The following is a 14,885-nucleotide window of genomic DNA, read 5'->3' on the forward strand; positions in this document are numbered from 1 at the left end:
TGGAAAACAGTTTGGCGTTCCCTTAAGATGTTAAACATAGAGTCATAGTATGACTTAGCAATTCTAATCTTAGTTATACACCCAAGAGAATTAAAAACGTATTCCACACAAAAATTTACTCGGGTGTTCATAGCATCATTAATGTGGAATACTCATGCAATGGAATATTATTCAGTGATATATACGAATGTAGAACTGATTGTGTGATACAAAGTGGATGAACCTAGAAAACATTAAGCTAAGTTAGAGAAGCCATACACAAAAGGCCAACATTGTATGATTCCACTTATTAAATGCTCAGAATGGGTGAATGCATAGTGACAGAAAATACACTAGTGGTCGTTAGAGGCTAAGGAGAATGGGGGAGTTACAGCTAATGCATGTGTGGTTTCTTTTGGGGGAATGAAAAGGTTCTGGTATTAGTGGTGATGATTGCATAACTTTGTGAATATACCTCAAACTATTGTACACTTTAAATGAATGAATTGTATGGTATGTAAATGATGTCACAATGATGCTGTTAAAAAACTAAGGTCATGCTTTCCCTGGTAATCATAATTAAAAGTTTTCATCATTCAGAAAATGTATTAGATGGTAGATTGATACAAATTATCAATATTTGTAGGTTCTTGTTGATGACAAAGTAAGCAATAAGCCTTTTCTGAAAAAAAAAGTTACCTTCAAAGCATGCTATGAGGCCAATGATGAAACATTTTTCAAGCTGCTAAGAAATAAGAATCCATAATAAAAAAGTTTTCATGTCTTAACTTACTAAGTCTCACTTCCCATGACATAAATTTCCTTTTCTAGAACGTTCTATCATCTTTTAAAATTGTCACAAGCATATCAAATTTCCCATTAATCCAATTAAAATTTCAGAATCTCACTTCAGAAATAGTTTATGTTCCATAGCTAACTCATTCATATTTAATATGCTGATGCAGGTCCCCAATTGCCAAAAACTCTGATACCAAGTCTTTCAATTGGGATTTTTGTTGAGTATATAATACAGGTTTGTAACAGTTCAAGAACATACCAGGCTAAGTGTCACAAATAAATCTGCTGAGTCAATCCCCCGACCCTATTTTATCATAGTAAGAAAAGCTACTTCTTTGACTATTCCAACCCTTTTAGCATGGGTTAGTAACGGGACTGACTGATGCAGGCGCTGGATTCATGCCACCTCTAATTGCAGTATGTGACAGAGCTAAGACCTGTGGAACGTCAGGGACTACGCTACAAGGACAGACTCCTTATAATTCTTTGTTAGCCAGTTAACAAAAAAGAAAAAAAAAATGTTGATGGATGGATGGATGGATTGGATAAATATTCATAGTGCCCTAGGCAATATACAAGGGCCACAAATGAAGAAAATTCTGACTTCCGTCGTATTTTCTAGTTGTTTCCTCCTTTATTACATTCATTGTTACATTTATTACATTAATTCTTTCCATGAAAGAAGCTATGCTGAGCAGGTAAATAAAATTCTTGTTCCTAAAATAAGCACTGTATAATTGAGATAATTTATGCAATTGGCAGGGAGAATTCATCACAGGAAAAAAAGTCTAGATCGTCTAGATTGACTTGAGATGCCCAAGCTGCTGGCCAATTCGGGATTGCCACACCGACGGTTCCTGGGGCGCAAGCTGGAGACAGACTGTCAGCGAGAAGGCAGAGCGCTCAACACTTCGGGAACCTCACGTCCCAGAATCCCCTGGGGACTCCAAATCCCAGAAACCCGCTCCGGAAATCTCCCCGGTTCCCAAATCCGCTGACCACGGGCGCGACCAAGTTAGGAAACTGGGGTGATTGCCGCAGCCTTTGTCCTCTCCCATTTTCCCTATAGGTAGAGGGCCATAGTTACTGGAACCTTCTCTCTCTCTCCCACTCGGCTGCCACGGAAGACCGTCTCCCGGCGTACTTGATGTGACGGTGTGCGTCTCCCATTCTCTCCCCCCCTTTTGCTTGCCCTCTGTAAGAATGGTTCATCCGGACATCTAGGCTCCTTGAGTTGGCTCGTGGTTGCGCCCGCCCTCCCCCGGAATGTGGGCCTTTCGAGCCAGCGAGGTGGGAGGGACCCTGGCTGGGAGGCGTGCTGGCTCCTGGCAGCTGTAGAGGCGGTGGCGGCCGCGGGCTGTGGGAGGAGCCGCGTGGTTCCGGCTGCCGAGGCTGGGCGACCCTTAAGTCCGCGCCGCGGGCGGGGAGGACAGGTAGGGGAGCGGACAGCCGCGGCTCTGGGAGAGGCTCAGGCAGCGGAGTCCCCCACCGCGCCCCCGGCACTCTCGGCCTCCAGCGTTGAGGCGGGGGAGTAAGGAGATGCCTACCCAGAGGGACAGCACTACCATGTCTCACCCGATCGCAGGCGGCGGCATCGGGGACCATTCTCACCAGGTCCGGGTGAAAGCCTACTACCGCGGGTGAGTGCCTCGGTATAGGGATGGGAGGGGAGGGGAAAGGCCATCTCGACTTGGCCTGTAAGGGGAGAGGGGCTGGAAATGTTGTGGCGGGTTGGTCTAGGGGGGCGACTCTGGGGACTCGGGATGGGTGATCGAGTAGTCTAGGGAGGAGCGTGGGGCGCTGGATTGGGGCACCCCGAAGGTGTGGTGCAGGGCGTCTGGGAGTCGCGCGGCTGAGGGTCCAGAGTAGGTTCCGAGGGAGGAGCCTTGGAATGGAGTGTGTCCACCTGGTGGGTTCCAGAGAATCGCTTAGTAAGAAATTTACAAGGGCTTACGTCATTAAGTCTGGGAGTATTTGGGGTTGAGAGTTGATTCCGGTCGGTGCTTCAGTGAACTAAGTTTGCTATGGGCTTAAAAGACAGACTGCTTCAATCTGCTGGCCCTTTTGATTTCCAGCAGGCCTAAAGCCTCTGGCTCTCTAAGTCATGATTGCCTGGAAGAGTTCACAAAGTGTATCTGGACTATGCTCAGGCTGCCAGCAAATTAGACATAGGGGTTATTATTTAAGAGGAGAGTTCATGCGTTTTCAGGGATGTGTATTAGATACTTAAGTGTGCCTCCAAGGTTAGATTGTGGATGTGTAAAGTAAAATTCTGCAAACACTTCTTAGTCATTATTGCTTGAAGGACCATCCCGTAGAGTGAGATAATGCAAGGTGAGGAAAGGACAAGCCTAGGGAACAGCTAGAAAATCTATAATCTTTACTCATATTATTACCTAAATTATAACTACAGTGGTTACCAGAAATAATCCAGCCCCTCAGATCGTTGTATTAAGTTATATTCTGTAATCAGTGACCTGAAGTGTCCCCTTTCCCTTGAATTCAGTTGTGGTTTGAAATTTCCTTGAGATAATTACATTTATGAAAATTAGAAAGGTTAACATGTTAGTGTGAGAATAAAGGTTTGGAACTAAGGGTTAAGAGAAAATCCAGCCGTTTTGGCGTGTCTTACTGCTTGTCCAAGCAGAAGTAAATTGCTTTAAAACACTCAAGCCTAGAAGGTTGAAATTGCAATGCATACTTTTACATTCCTGAAAGGATCAGTGAAGATAGCAAACTTTCAAAATGCCTCTCGTTTTGATTTCAAAGAAAATATAAGCCCCCAGTTGTCTTGCTCACTTGATGTAAATACTTACTAGTTTAGTTTTGGCTTCCATTACCTGGGTGTATTAGCTTGACTGTATTCAGAGGAGTTTACAGGTGTTATTTTGAACAGTATCAGTGTTTCTTCTTAAATTGATCAGGGAGGTCTTAATTTTAAAACAATACCAAGAACTGTGTGTATTTTTTTAAAAAACGTTTGCAGTTGTCACAGTGGACTTGAGAATGGTCAGCTATGACCTTTGCACTATGGGAAAAAGCTTTGCTTCCTTTATCTTACTTTTAATTTGATAAATGAGATATTTCCCTTTAGAGTGTTCCATTTTATAAAGGCAACAGTCCATGAGTTGTTTGGTACATAGAATGAAATATAGTACCTGTTTTTTTAAGGTATTTGATTATTGACAGCTTAAAAACTAGACTAAGAAATGAAAATACACACATGGTAGAAAAGTGCAAGTTGAACAGATATAAAATAAAAAATGTTCCCCATCCCACCCTCCCAACCTCCAGAGTTAACTGCTGTTGACAGTTTATTTCTGGTTCTTTTGGAGGTTGCCTTTATTACTTTAAAAGTTATAGTTATGTTTTGTGATTTATTAACTTTAGTTAATATCTTTTGATACTCTGAAAGATGAAAAATTGGGTGTACACCACCTTTTTACTTTTTCTCATCCTGGTGCCTCTCAATTTTTGACTGTTAATCTATTATTATTTTTTGTTCTCTGGTTTACCTTTTTATGACTTTAAATAATACAAATTTCTGACCTATTAAATTTAGATAGTTTCCAATGATTCCAACTATGAAAAATGGAGAAACTGGTGCTTCTTTCTTTGTTCCCATTTTTATTAGTCTGACAAACATAAATAGGCCTAGTTAGTAAATTAAAATCATTGTAAGCTTCTCATTTGGAAAGAAATCAAAGTCTGCTGTACTTTAGGAATGTATTATATTTTCTTGGCTTATTGCTTCAATTATTTTTTTTTAAAAAGAGAATAAGGCCACATAACCTTTTTAATGTGGGACTAAAATTTCTCTGACATTCAAGTTAACATTTTCTTTGTTTTAGAAAAAGTATGAATTTCTGCTTAGGAATGAAAGAACCCCTTGCCTTTTAGTGCTTTTAATTCAATAGAAGCTTTCTAGTAGTGCCTTCATTTTAAGCCTTATTTAAAGACATCAGCACTCTAAATTGTACCAATTTCTGTCCTCTGAAATTAGATCTGTAAAGATTATATGTTTATGAACAATAGTCTAAACTGATGGTTATGATATTATAGTCAGCTGCTCATTACTTCAGATGAAACTAAAATGAGTCACCAATAAGAATAGTTAATAAACAGGTAGGCTAACTAGAACACCTACCCGATTTTAAAATAGAAAATCCTTTCTTTTTACCAAGAAATGTAAAGACAATCTGCATTGGAAAAAAAAAAATTTTCCTTCAGATCTGAATGGCTGTTATTGAAGAGCTTTTTCCTTATTTCCTTCTAATAATATTTCTTTCCAGTGAGTATTGAATCTCCAATTAGCATTTCGTGAATAAATTGCCCTCTCCTTTCAAAGATTTGTACTCGTACAGTGTTTTCACTCTGTTAAATTTGTTTTTGTGCAAATGTGATGTCTCCCTAGATATAACACGTTTAATTCGATTTTTTTCTAGTTTTTAAGCAGGAGGTTAATAGCACCGAGAATCTGATTTAAGTGGGGACCACCTAAGGGTGCCTGTGTCTTACAGCCTGGACCCTTCTTTCCTTGCCACAGTAGCTTGTCGGCGAGTGGCCTTCCTCCTTTAATCATTACCTAGTGGTGTCAGTGTGAAGGAAGAGAAACAGGTTTTGTTGGTTAGTGATAGATTGCCACTGGATGTGATTATCCTTATATAAAGTCACTTGATATTTTGGAATCAAATTTAACAAGGAAATATGTGGACTACTCAATTCTTTACATTGTTAGTGTATGGGAAATTTGCAAAAAGCTTGTAAAATATGCTTTTTAAACCACTGCTGTTGAGCAGTTATAACAATCCAGAGGATCCTCTGTATTCACATCTGCTCATAAAAAGATTGTTAACTCCTTGCACATTTGGAATGTATAGCTGGTTCAGTGAAGAAATAGGCTGGGTTTTTTTCACTGTTAACAAGTCTTGGCAAGACTTGTTTTTAAAAGTATTGCAAAATAATTTTAGTGATATACTTCAGTAATGGTTCAAAGGAAATAAAAATATATTGAGTTGAGAGTTAGGGGAATGTTAGTTACTGGTCCTGGAGCTTGAGGCGTGGCACCTACCCATAGGGCAATTGATCCATAGCTTTACTGGAGAGAGAGAAAGGACAGGGTGGCCTGGTGCCGAAAAACCAAACCAGAACAACCCTCTCAGAAATTTGAGTTAGATTATGCGAGATAAATTGCTTGTTAGCAGTGAAAATTGATGCTGAAGAATTGAGGGGGAGACTGGTAAAACCAGGACCAACCATGTGCAAATTGAAGGTCTGATGAAGCAGGGGAGAAAGAAGCAATTCTCTACAGGAGAATTCTCCCTAGAGGTCCATGATAGCTTTCTGATACAACTCCCAGACCTCTTTTTAAGGTGACTTGAGTGTTTGTTTTTTATGATTGAAATAAGCCTAGTTAAAGCCTGAATTTTAAAAATTCCAGTCTTGCTTCCAATTTCACCTATTACTTACGTAAGTGTGTTTAAACTCAGTTTAAGAAATAACCTGGCTAAGAAATAGCCAGGCACATGGTAGTAGGGTGAGCACAGAGGATGTAGAAGTGGATAATACAAGGCTTTGCCCTTGATGAACTAAGAAACTCGTAGGAGGAAAGACGCAGAAGAGTTAATTAAGGGTTGTGTGTGTGCGTGTGTGTGTGTAAGGTACTTGCAGGGATGGATATTGGGGAGGAGTTTGAGGTGAGGGAAGCCTTCCTGAAGAATGAAATCTGTGAGGTTTTCGATGGATGTTAATGTTGGGTGGAGCATCATTCCAGGCATTGCACAACAGCACGGTGTGTTTGGGGAACTAAGAGCAGTTTAGTTGTTGAAGCCTATATGCATTCCTTATTAGGGCACAAAGTGTGAAGTGGGCACCGATGAGACGTGAGGCTAATAAGACGGGTTCACAGGCACTAGTTCATGAAGACTCTTGAAAATCATACTGCAGGCTTCAGACTTTGTCTCATTGGTGAAGATTTTGAGTACATGAGATCAGATATTTGTTTTTAGACAGATCACTCTTGGAACCTGGAGATGAATTGCCATGGATAAGACTAGTTTGGAGGCTTTGGAAGTAGTCCAGGTGATAACATTCTGAGGAGATGGAAAAGGGGATATGGATTCAGTGGTAATTTTAGGGGGTAGAATCAGTATGAATCAGAGACTGATTGTGGGGAAGAGAGAGGGGGCCTGACAACTCATAGGTTTCTTATTTGAGGGAGCCTAGGGATTATAGAAGGAGGAGATTTATGAGAGAAGGTAATTACCTGGAACAAGTAACCGAATTTTGAGCTCACGGTACTTTGAGGGCATCCGGGTGGAAATGTTTGGAATTACTGAACAATCACTGTGTGCATGTGCACAGTGCACTGTTTGTGACAGCTGACCCTGTGTGGGAATGTGGCTGAGAATGACGCTAGAAACCAAAATTCCACCCTGCCAGTGGTCTGCTGCAGATCACAAAGGCAAGGCACTAAAACTAAAATTTTAAAATGTAGAAATACATAAAGTGGAAAGTTCCCTCACTTCCTAGGGTAGCCACTGATAATAGTTTGGGATATTCTATATCATCTCAATTTAAATATGTGTGTGTGTGCATATATACACACACACACATTTTCCAGTAAATGGGTACATATTTTTCACATGTTTCTGCAGTTGATTTTTTTTCATTTATAATCATCTTTGCATATCAGGGTAGACAGATAAATAGATACATACATGCATATAGATGGATAATAGATCTTTTTCTTTATAATTGGTACATAGTGCTCCACAGTATTGTTGTACTATAATTTATTTAATCTTTTTTTCTGATTGATGAACACATAAGGTTGCTTTTATTAAATCACTGTTTCAAATCATGCTGACAGAACATTCTTATATTTAATGTATATTCTTTCAAACATGGTCAAAGATGTGCCTGCATTGAAAGTGGTATTGTCCTCCCAAAACTTAGGGATTTGTATTCCCAGCAACTGTGTGGATGAAGCATTTCCTTATGCTCCCATTTCATGTTATTGGTCTTTTAAATTTTTGCAAATAAGTTTGGCAAAAAATGCTTTCTTAATCAAGTATCTTTTTATACATAATTGATCATTTGCATTTCTTTCGGTTGTCTAGTCATATCTTTGCCCATTTTTTTCTTGGGTTCTTTTTCTTTAAAAAAAATTCTTCAAAGGGACATTGACATTTTGTCTGTTTAAAAAGTTGCCAGCCTTTCTTTGACCTGTTGGTTGTCTGCAGCTTTTCATTTTTATTTAAATCTGCCCTTTTCTTTATGACTTCTGTGTTTGGTCTTTTAGGTAGATGTGTTTCTCATCTTAAAATATTGTATTCTTCTTTTATGCTGCTTAAGTGATTTTCTTTTCAATACATCTGGTATTTGGGGGTTTAGTTATTTGTGGTATACTGATACAACTTACTTTTTTTTCCAAGATGTATTCTACTAATACTAATGTTGAATAGGTTGCTCTTTTACCCTAATTTGAAATGACAGGTTTGTTCTATGCATATACTAAATTTTTCAGAGTCATAACTACTTTCTTATTCTTTTACATTGATTTTTGGTGAGAAATCTATTTTGCCAAACATCAAACCAAACATCATTGCTTTGATTATTGTATTATTATTACAGTTAATTTTGATATACGTTTTGGAAAGATCCATTTCATTAATTTTCTATGTCCAGATTTTCTTGGCTATTGTATATTTTCAATTCCAGATGAATTTTTGAAGGTTTTTGTAGGTTCCTCCCCCAAAAATCTTATTGGCATTTTGCTTTGGAATTGCATTGAATTTATAGATAATTAACTTGAAAACTGCTAGTTTTATAATATTCAGCCTTGCCTTACAAGTATATGGTTTTAATACCTATTTATTCATTTTTTTCATGTTTTTCAGTAAGGTTCCTTTCCCATAGGTCTTGCACATTTCCTGTTAAGTTTATTCTTAGGTATTTTATAATTCTGTTGGTTTTATAAATTTCTGTTGCTTTTATTCTATTTTATTATATATACCATCTATTTTTATATGGTTAAGTCAAATTGGCCACCTTAATAGAACTTATTAGAAATTAATGGAACTTATTAGTTCTATTTTATTTATTTATTTATTTATTTTTAGACTGAGGGGAAGGGTGGGAGAAAGAGAGGGAGAGAAACATTTACGTGTGGTTGACTCTCGTGCACCCCACCACTGGGGACCTGGCCTGCAACCCAGGCATGTACCCTGACTGGAGGTCGAACCAGAGACCCTTTGGTACACAGGCTGGCACTCAATCCACGGAGCCACACCAGACAGGGCATAGCTGTATTAATTTCTCAGTTAACTGTCTTAGAATTTACAGGTAGATTATGTCATCTGCAAGTAACAGTTTTGCCTCTTCCTTTCTATGTATCTCATTTATTTTTCTTATCTTAACCAGTTGGCTAGGTGTTCCAGACTGTTGAATTTTAGCAGTGATCAATTATTTAATGAAATATGATCAATAGTTAGAAAAATGTAATAAATTATCTTCAAAGATACTCAGTCTCCTTTTTGCCTTTGAAGTATGTTAAAGAGCATGGGAACTAATTTTTGCGATGTACTCACATGTTCCAAGAACTGTGATATGTGTTTTAAACTCATTTTTATTTAATCTTCACAGTGACATTCATAGATAGATGTCGTTATCTCTGTTTTATGGATGATAGCATGTAAGCTTAGTAGGCCACAAGCCAAAGCTGAGTCTACCCTTAAGAGGAGTTTCTCTTGTCCCTTTTACTATATTGGGAGGGCTCTCTCAGGATCACTTCTTTGTTTTATTGTCAGATTCATATTTCACAGTTTTGAGTCAATTTTCTATCTCCTTGATTATTAAGAATGAAAGGTGCTTTATGGATTTTTATAATTAGCAAGTAATTTGAGGGGTGATAACTTTGAGATTGTATGTATATTTTATTCCTTCAAAGCCTTTTACCCAGTGGTTTTACCATCCATGGATAATCCCACCTAATTATTATATTAGTAATTTCAAAAAAACTTTTATTTCTGATTATACATTTAATTTAGGAGAAAAGCTTATGTTGAGGTAGCAGAAGGGCTGAATATAACTCTTTCAGTTTATTTCTAAAAGCAATTAGTTCTAAGGAAGAATTTTATATTCTGTCTTTTAGAACATAGGAGCATAATGCTCAAAGCAGTTTGTCTTCTGAAGCCTGATGGGAAAATTAACAATGCTTTTTTCATTTAAAAAAAAATTCAGCTAAAACTGTATCTGAATTTGTCATTTTGGGAATCTTCGTAGTGAAGCAGGCTATTCTGATGAAGGCCAGTGGTAGGAGGTAATTTATGCTAACGCTGAAGTTAAAACAAGAAAAAAAATGTTTTCATGCATAATTTGTTTTATATCTTTAAAATGTAATATCTTTATTTTACAGCTCATTTTTAGCTTTGGTACTATGATAAGGATCTGGTGATTATGGAATGTACGAACGTGGTGTTTTCCCAGTTCCTTACACAAGTGTTTATATAAAACTCCCTTAAATGTTTTAGTTCCTGGAGCTTAAGGAGTGGCAGTCGATAGAGCAGGACTCCTTCACTGAGTCCCTTTAAGAAGTTTGTGCTTATATTTTCTAAGGATTACTCAGATGTTTTAAAAATATTTGTATGTTCTACCCTGGCCAGGTGGCTCGGTTTGTGGGAGCATCGTCCCGTGCGGCAAAAGTTTGCAGTTTGATTGCCAGTCAGGGCGCACACTGGGTTGCAGGTTGGATCCCTGGTCAGGGGCATATGGGAGGCAACTGATCAGTGTTTCTCTCTCACATTGATTCTCTCTCTCTCTCTTTTTCTCTCTCTCTCTTCCTTTCTCTAAAATCAATAAACATATCCTCATATGAGGATTAAAACATTTTTTTAATTTGTAAAAAAATAAAAACATTTGTATGTTCTGATAAATATTTTTGAGCTTTTGAAAAGTAAGATTTTTGAAAACTCCCTATTGTTTAGAGACATACATACGTATGTGTTAATTTTAACTCCATGTGGGCCTTACTGAGAAAGTTATAGTTTGAGGATGTCTGAGCCTGATGTTTTTTCCCTTGGCTTTCAAAAATGATAATGTCACACTTATTCTTTGCCAAAGAAATTCTGTGGGAGCCTTTTTTTCTCTTCTGATTTAATCTAAAATACATTTCTCCCAGCCCTTACCCACCCATACTAGTAACCTTGAGAATATTTTGAAAGGAAAATTGCTTTAAGGTAAGCATATTCTCTTTAATGTCATTAGAGGAAATAACTTTTCTATTTTAATTTTTAATAAAATTTTAAAATATTTAAAATAATACTTTATAGACATTATTTAAAATTTGTTTTCTATTTTTTGCATTTATTTTATGAGAAAGTTAATTTTATAATCACCCCTTTACATGGTAGAAAAATAAATCATAATCTATGCCATTTAGAAGGGTCTAAGTACAAAGTCCATCTTCTTTCCATCTCTAGTCTCTCCCTAGGCCCCAGTTCCACTACCCGGAATTAACTACTTTTAAAATTTTGTTTTGTTTTATTATATCTGTTGATCAACATAAAAGTTGAGGAATTTAATACTTCTTCATTGCCTCCTCTGGTGAATATTTTTAATTCTTGTGATTACATTTATAATTTAAATAATATACCTTGTCCTGCTTTTATTTTTCTTTTTAATTGTGGTAAAAAAAACTTATTAAATTTACCTATGATCTCAACCATTGTAAAGTGTACACTTCAGTAGTGTTAGCTACACTGATATTGTTGTGCAACCAATCTCCAGAAGTTTGCATTTTGCAAAACTGAAACTCTGCTTAGTGAATGACTCCCACTTCCCTTCCCTCCCCCACCTGGCGACCACCGTTCTGCTTTCTGTTTTTATGACTTTGACTACTCTAGGAAGTGGAATCAATACAGCATTTGTCTGTTCATGACTGGCCTTTTTGACTGAGCACAATGTCTTCAAGTTTCATCCATGCCGTAGCCTGTGGCAGCATTTCCTTACTTTTTAAATCTGTACAATCCTTTGTATTTATATATATCATTTTGTTTGTCCATTCATCTGTTGATGGACCCTTGGGTCGCTTCCACATTTTGGCTATTGTGAATGATGCTGCCATGAATATGGATGTACAAAAATCTGATGCAGTCTGCTTATTGTTTTTTTGGATATATACCCAGAAGTGGACTTGCTGGATCCACAGAAATTCTGTTTTTACATTCCCACCAACAATGCACAAGGTTCCTCTTTCTCAACATCCTTGTCAACACTTGTTATTCTGTTTTTTCAATAGCAGCCATCCTAATGAGTGTGGGGTGATACTCCATGATGGCTTTGATTTGCATTTTCCTAATGATTGGTGATGTTGAACATCTTTTCATAACCGTGTTGGCCATTTGTATATCCTCTTTGGAGAAATGTCTGTTCAAGTTCTTTGCCCATTTTTTATTAGGGTTATTTGGTTTTTTCTTCCCCTTTTTCCTTGCTTTTATCTTTAAATTACTAATTTTAGCTATAGCATTGACTCTCCACTAGGAAAGAAACATTTTTGAATTTACACTTCCTTTCACTTTTCTCATATCATGATTTTTCTTAATAATTTTCACATTGTAAAAATGTATAATATGATTCTATTCTTTAACTGATAGCTTTTTCTTTAAAGCAGATTTTAAATAGAATTTGTCATGAATGTTCATGTTAATGGTGTGCACTTAAAGATCCAAGTGATGTGATGAGATGCTTAGAGAAGGGAAAGTGATCTTGTGTCAATAAAACTTCCCTTTTTAAAGGTTCTTCTTTTGTCATTTGGAGCTGGTATGGTTTCTGGCTCAATTTTATCCCATCTGTGTTCTTTTTCTTTTTTAAAATTTTTATCTTACTTAATCTTTATTGTATTTTTTCCCATTATTTTTTAGTCCCCTTACACCTCCTCCCCCCAGCAATTCACCACACTGGTGTTCATGTCCATGAGTCTTTTTTCCTTTTTGCTCACTTCCTCCACCCCATAACCCCTCCAACCCCCACTAATTGTCATCCTGCTCTCTATCTATGAGTCTGTTGCTATTTTGCTTGTTAGTTCAGTTTGTTCATTACATTTCACATATGAGTGAAATCATATGGTATTTGTCTTTCTCTGACTGGCGTATTTCACTTAACGTAGTGTTCTCCAAGTCCATCCATACTATCTCAAAGGATAAAATTTTCTTCTTTTTTGAGTCATCTAGAACTTTCTCATCCTTTCTGGTCTGCTGCTTGTGCCTTTTTTTGTTTAAAAGACTTTGATAAGTTGTCATTTCAGTAAGCCGTTAGGATAAAGATGTATGTTCCCTCTACCATGTTAAACCAGGAGCATCTCCGTGTTGCTTTTATTTTTCATTTATTTTTTAAGAAGATTTATTTACTTATTTTTAGAGAGAGGGGAAGAAAGGGAGATAGGGAGAGGAACATCAATGTGTGAAGGAAATATCCCTCCATTACCTCTCTCTTACACCCAAACTAGGGGTAGTCCTGCAACCCAGGTATGTGCCCTGACTGGGAATTGAACCAGTGACCTTTAGCTTTGCAGGTCAGCACCTAACCAACTGAGCCACATCAGTCAGGGCCTGTGTGTTGCTTTTAGAAGGTTAGATTATTTTTATCTCTAATGAGGTTTCACTTACATGAATATATATTTTTAAAGTTTATTAAACATATAGAGTATGCTATATGCTAGGCTCTATTCTAAGTATTATAAATATTGATTCACTTAATCCATTAAATCTTTATAATACCAGATGAGATATTATTATTCCTATTTTATAGATGAGGAAATTGAGCCACAGACAAGTTCAGTATCTCACTTAGGGTTACATAGCTGGTAAAGCATCCTGGCTTCAGCTCTCATGGCCTTTACCATTATACTTTGGCTGCCTTTTACATGCCCTTTCTCCTTTCTGGAATGCTTTTTATTTTTACATTTCCCATGCTTTGTTTAGAGCCCAACATGTGACACCTCCATTCATTTAATGTATGTATTAACTGAATGTCCACTCTGCTTCAGGTGTTTAGGACCAGACACTGCTTTAGGTATTGGCGCTACAGCACTGAGCAAAACACAGTACCTGCTCTCAATGGATTTTACATTTAGTTGAGGGAGACATAAAATATGTATACTTTACATATGCTGGCAATGTATTTTCTCTGAAGAATAAAAAAAGCAACTAGCTTCAGGTACTAAAGTAGACTAATTTAATTTACAAAGCAAGGATTACATTTTTCGTTAGGCAGTCTCTTAAAGGTGTGATTGACTGTTTGTGTCCATTATGGTTTTGTCAAAAAAAAAATCATCTGATAGTAGCTACTGTGGAAAGTGGAGTCTCAGATTAGCATGAAGGAGGTTTATTCAGGAGTGCACTTGGAATCGACAGCTTTGTAAGAAAAGGGAAGAGAAGGAAGCAGGCTTAGGTAGGAAAGAATCAAGATGCCCTGAGGTCTAAACAGAAACTTCAGCTGACCCTCCAGGGAATGAGTTCTGAAGATGAGTTCACACGTCAGAGCTTTCCCCAGTCACATCTAGGATCTTATACCCCACATCAAATGAGTCATTGGTTGTGGGCTGTTTCTAGGAAGGGGTTGTGGCCATATGTGAGGGGTGAAATCACTGAAGGAGGCTGGCACCTGGGGGGTTTTCTGCTGGTAATGCTCCCAGCAGCTGGTGTAATAAATAATCCATTGCTAATGGGTGATTCTGGGGGTGAGTGGGGAGGGGGAAGGTCAGATTAAAGCGTCCACCACGAGAGTCATTAGGAGATTTGGATTTGAATTCATATTCTATTATTATTTCCAAATTGGGAGACTCTGGTTTCTAGAGTTGAAAATGTTTTGCTTTTACATTGGTAAAATAGCATTAGTATGTCTAGTTTGATGGGTATTTTGAAGGTTATGTAAGATAAAGTTTGTTTAAACATCTGGAACATACTCAGTATTCTTTAAAAATGTTTATAGGCAATAGAAACATAAACAGTGGTGTTTCCTTGTCATAAGAGCACTTTCTAGAAGATGGGTTTTCTCCTAGCAAGTATTTTTCTACATTTAGTTAAGAAATATTTGAGTCCTAAGTATGT

The 14,885-nt window shown here is 37.4% G+C and overlaps 1 protein-coding gene across 1 annotated transcript in view; it reads left to right on the forward strand.

The window, feature by feature from the left end:
* Positions 1–2,041: 2,041 nt before the first annotated feature.
* The window catches only part of PRKCI (protein kinase C iota), a 64,814-nt gene continuing 51,970 nt past the window's right edge, over positions 2,042–14,885 (forward strand). Inside the window, exon 1 of the mRNA XM_053918073.2 lies at positions 2,042–2,417. Within this exon, the coding sequence (XP_053774048.1) occupies positions 2,317–2,417 (101 nt within the window). The 5' untranslated portion in view covers positions 2,042–2,316. The remainder of the gene's footprint in view (positions 2,418–14,885) is intronic.

This window comes from Desmodus rotundus, chromosome 2 (assembly GCF_022682495.2).
Source record: "Desmodus rotundus isolate HL8 chromosome 2, HLdesRot8A.1, whole genome shotgun sequence".
Classification (NCBI taxonomy): Eukaryota; Metazoa; Chordata; class Mammalia; order Chiroptera; family Phyllostomidae; genus Desmodus; species Desmodus rotundus.